General features: G+C 43.4%; 1 protein-coding gene across 1 annotated transcript; it reads right to left on the bottom strand.

Annotated features, from left to right (window-relative positions):
* On the bottom strand, positions 1-3,532 carry LOC110508052 (extracellular calcium-sensing receptor-like). Its single transcript, XM_021588500.3, has 5 exons — positions 3,245-3,532; positions 2,337-3,161; positions 1,708-1,935; positions 1,357-1,480; positions 1-911 (listed from the first exon to the last, which is right to left on the bottom strand). Exons 1-5 carry the CDS (start codon positions 3,530-3,532, stop codon positions 1-3), a joined length of 2,376 nt encoding a protein of 791 aa, XP_021444175.3.
* Positions 3,533-8,772: the final 5,240 nt, after the last annotated feature.

Consider the following 8,772-nt stretch of genomic DNA (forward strand, 5'->3'; position numbering starts at 1 on the left):
TTATTGTGATTTTTCATTACTTTTCCCCATTATGTGTTTTTTTGTATTTTTCTCTGGTTTAAGTAATATGATATAACACTTTGGACCAAATATACAGAAAAGCAGCCCAAAACTGGAGGCCAAAATGGCAAATATCTCCACAGCTACTGTGAACTTCCCAGGAGAGCTGACATAAGCTGGGATAAAGGTGATCCAGACTGCACAGAATATGAGCATGCTGAAGGTGATGAATTTGGCCTCACTGAAGTTATCAGGCAGCTTTCGAGCCAGAAAAGCCAGCACAAAGCACAAGAGAGCCAGGAATCCTATATACCCCAACACAGCCCAGAAACCAATAGCTGAACCCACATCACACTCTAGAATGACCTTTTCAGTGGCGTGGGCTGTGTTTTTGACTGGGACTGAAGGAGCGAGAGCTAACCAGAGAACACATATAACCACCTGTAGGAGGGTACAACTGAACACACTGATTCTCTGGAGAGGAATAGAGCACTGGGGAACTGTATTGCCTGGCATTGTGGCCTGGAAAGCTATCACCACCGCTATGGTCTTTGCCAGGACGCAGGACATACACAGAGCAAAGGTGATCCCAAACGCTGTGTGGCGCAGCATACAGGACCACTCAGAGGGCCGGCCAATGAAAGTAAGAGAACACAGAAAACACAGAGTCAAGGAGAAGAGCAGCAGGAAGCTCAGCTCAGAGTTGCTGGCCTTGACGATCGGAGTCTCTCGGAAGGAAAAAAAGACCAATGACACCACTATGGTTAAACATGCTCCAACCAATGAGATTGCAGCCAGGAGGATTCCCATGGTTTCGTCAAATGAGAGAAATTCCACCACCTTTGGGACACAGCGACTCTTGTCTCCGTTGGACCAGTATTCCAGGGAACACTGTGTGCATTTAGCTGAATCTACAAAGAAAATGCTATAGTCAATCTGATCAATAGTCACGTTGTGTATTATAATCTAGAAGATAACACATTCACATCCACATTTTATGTGGATTTGGTTAGTATCAGTCAGAGTTACATCAGAGGCCGCTAGTGGCCCCCAGAGCAAAAATAAATGTTGCTTAGGGCTCCCAGAAGGCTACACTCTTAGAAAAAACATGCTATCTAGAACCTAAAGGGATTCTTTGGCGGTCCCCATAGGAGAACCCTTTCAAGAACACTATTTGGTTCCAGGTAGAACCATTTTGTGTTCCATATAAAACGCTTTCCATAGAGGGCTCTACATGGAACACAAAATAGTTCTACCTGGAACCAAAAAGGGTTATCCTATGGGGACACCCAAAGAACCCTTTTGGAACCCTTTTTTCTAAGAGTATGGGGCCGGCGGTGGTATCAGGTGTCTCACCTGTTAGGTTGCTGATCTCTCCAGCAGCACAGGGGATACAGGAAAAACAGCAGACTGGCATTCCTTTGATCTCTGCTTGGCGGTACCCTGGGAGGCAGCTGTCACTACACACAGACCGAGGCCTCTGAAACACAACACAACACCTGCTCACTCCCTCTTCCTATCTCTCTCTCTCTCTCTTTACTCCTTCACTCACAGTATTAAACCCATTGGTTACACAATCATTCAATTCATTCTCACAGTATGTGTCAACAGATTTCTCCCATCAATGAAAATATATTTAATGTAATAATCTGTATTTTGTTTAAGTACCTGTACCTGCTACCATGTGTTTTCTGTGTAACTGTGTACCTTTAAGGGATTGTCAGCCCATGCAATCTGTATCCCATTCATGGCAAACTGGTCTCCTTTAGGGAGAGAGGCATTGTAATTCCCCACAGTGACAAACACAGTCTCTCCTGCCTGGTCTCTCTGCCAGTTCACCAGCTCATAGATGGCTGTGGGGTCTCCGTTCTCATCAAAATAAACTCTCTCCCCAGACTTCATGGTGAAGTTTAAGTCCCGCAGGTATCTCAACACCTGCAAGAGTTAAAATAATCAACATGTACTGATAGTGTAAAATACATACACAACACTGTCCCCATTGGAGAACGCTTTTTTGTTAAAGGTAGAATCATTTTTGGTACCAGGTAGAACCCAAAGGGTTCCATGTAGAACCCTCTATGGAAAAGGTTTTATATGGAACCCAAAGTGTTCTACCTGGTACCAAAAAGGGTTCCTCAAAGGGTTCTCCTATGGGGACAGCTGAAGAACCCTTTATGATCTAGATAGCACCTTTTTTCTAAGACTATAATTCAAGTACTTTAGAAATAACATTGTGTGATTGTAAATATTTGGCAATTTCATAAAACCTGTCAGTCAATTTTCAAATCTGTTGAAAAAAAATGAACTTTTGGTGGCCGATAGAGGTAGCCACTCACCTGTCCTGGCTCGATGCTGTCTCTGTGTGCACAGTTCCTATTCCCACCTTGGCCTTCACCGTACCTGCAGGTCAGCAGGTCATGTATGGAGTGGGCCACAGCATACACTGCCTTATACACATTATTAGAGAACCTCAGCGCGGATGTGTCAGTAAAGGGGTTAATGATTTCCTCTAGTCTCTCAGACCCAGAGCACTGACTCTGCCTAGGCCCACTCTCTTTCTCCTGCTGAGGGGAAAACCTGCAGCTGAACGTGATCTCCCAGAACTCTCTGAGCAGGGTGTTGTTTGGATCCTGGGCTGGACCGACACGGAGCAGGAACTCTCTGAGGCCTGGGATCTTAGACTTACTGATGGTGAATCCCAGAGTACCACTGAGGACAGCAGAGCTCCTCCTAGTGGCCAGGCGATCAATAGTTATCCAGGACTCACTGCCTACCCACTGCAGCCCGGTCAGGTTCTGGGCCAATGCCTCCTCCAGCAGAACATCCATCTCCCACTGGGACAGAAAGGCCACCACAACCTTGGAGCTGGCCCTGCTAATCACCTCAACCACCCTGGCTATCTGCTCCCTGGGGTTGTTCCATAAGATAGCCTCAGAGTACTCTATACACACACCCTCCAGACCAGCAGCCTCCATGAAGGTCGCCATGCCGTTGTTCCCGTAGGCATTGTCACTTCTAACAGCCCCCACCCAGGTCCAGCCAAAGTATTTGACAAGGTGGGCTAGGGCTCTACTCTGGTAGAAGTCACTGGGGATGGTTCTGAAGAAGGAGGGGAACTCCTTTCTGTTACTCAGACATGCGCAGGTGGCGAAGTGGCTGATCTAGATGGAACAGGAGAAATAAGACAATAAGTAATTATTTTTCATCAGACAGAATTGTTCAAATGTATGTGTGACTTCATTACCACTGGTATTTGAAAAGCTCCTGTGGATCGTGACATCACAATAGTGGAGGAAGAATCAGAGGCACCGATGATGGCGTGGACTGCTGATTGGCCAGAGCAGGTCTTTCCCACCGTCCTCTCCTGACCGTTCATCAGAGCCATAACCGCACGCATGGAGGACAGAGTCGAGCCACAACTATCATATATCCTGTAGCCAATAGAGATGTTGGGGAGCAGAGAACTGCTGTTATTGATCTCTTCGATGGCGAAGATCATGGTCTGAGCTAAATGAAAATCTATGAGGTTCATGCTGCGGAAACAGAAGGGGAACAAAAAGCATTGCATTAGGTTCGTCTGGTAGAAGATGTGAAACTGCAGAAATGACCATGGTCCGATTTCATTGTCAGGTTTAGTTCTTCTTTGAATCTTATGATTGTAATCTTCTTTTGTACTTGTCAAAAAAGAATGGTCAAGTCAATGACACAGAAATCCATCACAGAGACTGGGTGACTGTGAAAGAGCTTACCTGGAGCAGATGAGAGGAGGTGGTGTGTCTGTGAATGAGAGCAGGGGCTCTGAGATTTTGGTGTGGATGGAGAAGGCTCCTCCTATAGTCACGTCTCCTTCCTTGGACAGCATAGGGAACTCTGGTCTTCCCAGTATCCGACAGAGAGACTCCTCTCCCTCTGCCCAAAAGGCTCTTAACACCCACATCACTACCACCCATAGTAGCTGCATCATACTCTCTCACACACACTCTGTAAGAGGCCTCCTAAAGGAATCAGGGAAGACCTGACCCCCACCCCCTAAAATGTCTGGGTTTTATGCATGCTGGAGACTGTGACGCTTTCTTCTAAGCAAATCAGAGAAGGATGAGGTCATAAGGGCTGTGTTTTGGCTGTGCTACTGCCAAAATATGCAACACCACAGTTTTATAACAAATACCCTGCATTATATATTCAAACTCCTGCATATTTAGGTTTGACCAATGTTGTTATACACATTTTCCTAGTGATTGAGAACGAATACAGATTGTGTGTGTTTTAGGACTGCTAATGCCAGCACACAGTATACAGGTGGATGAAGGTGTCATATTCAAGTCCTTTGTGTGTATAGTTGTGCTTCCCTCTCAACCCTGCATGTTTTCCTAAACCTTAGCCTCCAGATGTAAACTCTCAGTGTACACCCTAATCACCAAACCTTATTAGAAAACAGATGTTCACACACCTTGCTCACACGTTTTTATGGGGGAGCCTTCCTAACAAACTTAAAACTGAAATATGTCTGATGTTGACTTACTAGTTTAGTATAGGTTGAGTCTCTGATGAGCAGTAGGGTCGTTCCACGAAATGAGTCCGATTTGCATCCCTTTAATATTTTAAGTAGAAATTGTGCCCAAATATTGCATTTCAAAACCTGTTGTATTAAATTAACATTACGTTTTTTTCTGGATATTTTTTTAATGTGTCAGACTAGTTGAAGTGTACAAATTCAGCATTTTCAAATGTCCCTCTGTGCACACTGTGTCTTCTCGGAAGATTTCAACCAACTTAACCCCAAAATGTCTCCAAGTGTTCACCATAGTTTAAAAGCCCCAGTTATTTTGTTGATAATTATTATTAATTTCATGTGAATAGTGAATTATTATTTAAGGAAAAAGGAAACTTCCTCATTGTAAGGTCAACACTGTTACATGAACTGGACTCTCGTTTTAACATGGGGAAACTATTGTTTTTTTGGCCATATTCTGGTGTTTTGTGGTGAGAAACTGAGTGGGTCAATCATTACACATCGACCCTATTACCCATAGATAGACAGGCTATAAATGTTTGAACAACAGCATTTATTTTGTGAAGTTTGCATTCAGTTTCCCCTCCCTGTTGTACACTATAAGCTTCCATTCCCCCTGTCAGAAGGGGACTCATGGCTGATTTAACATGAAGTCATCATTCCTGTTACGGTCAACCATGTTACTTTATTTGGCAAATAAAGCTAGAATTCTTAGGGCTGGATTCAATCTGTATCGCAGAAGTATCGTGGAAGATCTTCATTGTAAAGCAATTGAAATTAAAGGGTAATATTGCTGTGTTCGCAGAGACTGTATTCATGGTAAACACTTTATCTGTCAGATCAATCGGATATCATGATTACTACGATTTGTAGTAGAAGTAGAAGACATGATGTCATAATCTAGACATTACATTAATCAGGAATTGAATCCTGAAAAAAACTGGATTTTAGTTGTGTGTAGGTTGGTTGTTGGGCTTGTGGTACCTGTAGCGTTGCTAATCTTTCCCTCTGCACATGGGAGACAGTCATAACAGCATTCAGGCTTTTCATTATGTACAGCCTCTCTCACTGCACACTGACACAGTTATCTTTAGGGGACAGACAGTAGACATGGTTTACTCTAAATGTTACATGTTTTACTTCAGCAGGGTTTGTTACATAAATATTTTAAATTGCAATATTGAGCAACACATTAAGGATGGAAAGGATGTTTTAGTGTCACATACACCAAATAGGTGTGGTGAAATGTGTTGTTTTACAGGGCCAGCCATGGTAGTACAGCGCCCATGGAGCAAATTAGGGGTAGCCCTTTTCTGCAGTCAATGGCCAAATCACCCTCTTTGGCCGCATGGGTGGAATGTTACAAATATTTTTCATAATTTCATAATTAATCATGTCTTAGTTTTTTGGGGGGACAACAAACAGTGTTTCTACATCAAACATTTTAGTTATACTTCTGTGATGTACACTACATTTAAAAAATATATATGGACACCCATTCAAATGACTGGATTCTGCTATTTCAGCCACACCCGTTGCTGACAGGTGTATAAAAGAAATACAATCTCCATAGAAAAACAATGGCAGTAGAATGGCCTTACCGAAGAGCTCAGTGACTTATAACGTGGCATCGTCACAGGATACCACCTTTCCAACAAGTCAGTTCGTCAACACGTTTTCTGGAGTGGTGTAAAGCTCACCACCATTGGACTGGAGTGGTGTAAACACGTTCTGGAGTGGTGTAAAGCTCACCACCATTGGACTGGAGCAGTGGAAACAGGTTCTGGAGTGATGAATCAGCTGCAGGTTTTGGTGGACTAGTGGTATCCAATCAGAGACAGGCGTGATAGGACTGTGGTTATTATTGCTTCTATTGAAATAATGTATCATCACTGTGCTGCTTTAAAAACATAATGGCTTTTTAGTGCATGAGGGACATCATCAGTGATCATCAATATTCTGGGGGGTGGGGGGTGGGTACTATCTATTATATTCAATTACACTATCCTGCAGGTCAATAACATATTGAAGAGGAATGTCCTCTTTCACAGTTTGGCCATAGCTCTGCTGTAGAGCTCCAGGGCTTTAGCTGTGTTGTAGAGCTCCAGGGCTTCAGCTGTGTTGTAGAGTTCCAGGGCTTCAGGACGGAATTAATACATCTCAATACTCTGACATGACCGTGTCTCCTCGTCTACTCCTCTTTCATCTGCACTGATTTAAAAAACACAGCACTGATGAATGAAAGAAGGCAATTTGCTTTAATTCATCTAGTTATTTTATGTCAGTGCAGATGAGGGAACGGATAAGGCAAGGAGATGCATCTAGTGACTATAGGGTAGGGTCAGTTTTGGGGCTGTGTGGGTGGAGCTGTGGAGCTGAGTGGGTGGTCTGCCTTAGGCCTAGAGTCTGTGGGGTCAGCTGTAGAGCTGAGTGGATGGTCTGCCTTAGGTCTAGAGTCTGTGGGGTCAGTTGTAGAGCTGAGTGGGTGGTCTGCCTTAGGTCTAGAGTATGTGTGGTCAGCTGTAGAGCTGAGTGGGTGGTCTGCCTTAGGTCTAGAGTCTGTTGGGTCAGCTGTAGAGCTGAGTGGGTGGTCTGCCTTAGGTCTAGAGTCTGTGGGGTCAGGGCTCATGGGACCTTGGGCCCTGAGGCTCGGGATGGGCCAGGTCAGAGTCTCAAAACTGATTGTCAGAGCTGATGGTTGAATAACTGTGATGTTAGATAGCTTTGTGCTATACATTTTGTTTTGCTGTCAAATTTGGTGTGAAGTTCAGGGGCTGTATTTCAGTAACATTTGTCTGTACCTGTGACTGTTGAGATGGTGTCCTCGTTAACGATTACTGAGTGATACTCCTGATTAGAATGCTGTCTGCACTAATGTGCTGCTCAGGAGTAAAGTATGATGTGCATTAGCTACTGCACATGCGGCAGATCCTCTTCCTGGGTTTCACATAAAAACAAAGAAATACATGACAAAGTACACAGTACTACTAGACAAGAACAACATAAAATATGACATTAAATTGAACATCAATATAAAATAACAGTTCTATAAAGGAAAGACGCCAAGAGACAACAGAAATACTATTCACACACTATTCACATATACAGTGCAGTACATTGTCATATTCTTAAATACAGTACAGTACGTGTATTAAATATTATTTGTAGATCAGTCAGGCAGTCACAATTTACCCATGATACTTCACAGTTTTGATGCTCTCGAACAGTGAGTCATTGCATGTGTGTACACATATCTGTCAGACAATATATTTGTTTATGTTTGTGTAATTTTGGCCGATTGCAGTAATTGTATTCGATATTTTCACTTCCGTTATTAGTCTTCACATCACCTCATTCCTTTGCAATTTAGGCCCATCATAGTCATCTAGATAAGGATATTAAAATAATACTTTTGACAGTCACACTAAATTAACAGTTAATTCAGCGTGCCTGATTTAGCGAGGCATTGAAGTGTGCTCTGTTCAATTTGTTGTAATTATTTTTTATCCAGCCCTGTGGTTGTTTAAATGATCTTATGATATGGCTCTTAGGCCAGGTTCAATTAAAACCTGGGTTGTTTGTGTTGTGTATTTGTGCAGATGCCTGTCAGATCATTTTCCAGGCGAGTGCTCTTCTGAGGGCCGTCCGTAGGGGAGTAAGATCTGAGCTCAAGTACACATGTGTTGAGGTGGAGGAGCCTGAGGCCTGCCTCATGCCTCCCCCGTGGTTCCTTCTGGTTCCCCTCATACCCCAGGTAGGCGTCGCCTTCTGACAAGCCCCTTGACTTACTGACAGAACTCCCCCTGGCTCTGAGTTCTCCTTCACTGCCTCCCACCTGGCACCATCAGAGGAAGTCATGGCCTGTTCCTGGACCATTGTGGCATTGACAGTGGTCAACACTATGTGGCCAATACAGACTGGACAATGTAGCTAAATCAAATCAAATCAAATCCATTTGTATTGGTCACATACACATATTTAGCAGATGTTTTGGCGAGTGTAGCGAAACGCTTGTGTTCATAGATCCAACAGTGCAGTAGTTTCTAACATTTTACAACAATACACACATATCTAAAAGTAAAATAATGGAAGTAAGAACTATATAAACATTAGGATGAGCAATGTCGGAGTGGCATTGACTAAAATACAGTAGAAGACAGTGTATGCATTTGAAATGAGTGAAGCAGTATGTAAACTTTATCACAGTGACCAGTGTTCCATTATTACAGTGGCCAGTGATTCCATGTCTATGTATATGG

This window comes from Oncorhynchus mykiss, chromosome 27 (genome assembly GCF_057628025.1).
Source record: "Oncorhynchus mykiss isolate SJ-2025 chromosome 27, ASM5762802v1, whole genome shotgun sequence".
NCBI classification, from domain to species: Eukaryota; Metazoa; Chordata; class Actinopteri; order Salmoniformes; family Salmonidae; genus Oncorhynchus; species Oncorhynchus mykiss.

Bases quoted from the DNA above. Each gene is read 5' to 3' on its own strand.
- LOC110508052 (XM_021588500.3), bottom strand. From the start codon at position 3,532: ATGAACCTCATAGATTTTCATTTAGCTCAGACCATGATCTTCGCCATC. The intron at 3,162-3,244 runs GTAATGAAGTCA...TGTTCCATCTAG, and splicing joins GAGCTTTTCAAATACCAGTG to ATCAGCCACTTCGCCACCTG. The intron at 912-1,356 runs GTGAGACACCTG...TTTTCTTTGTAG, and splicing joins AGAGATCAGCAACCTAACAG to ATTCAGCTAAATGCACACAG.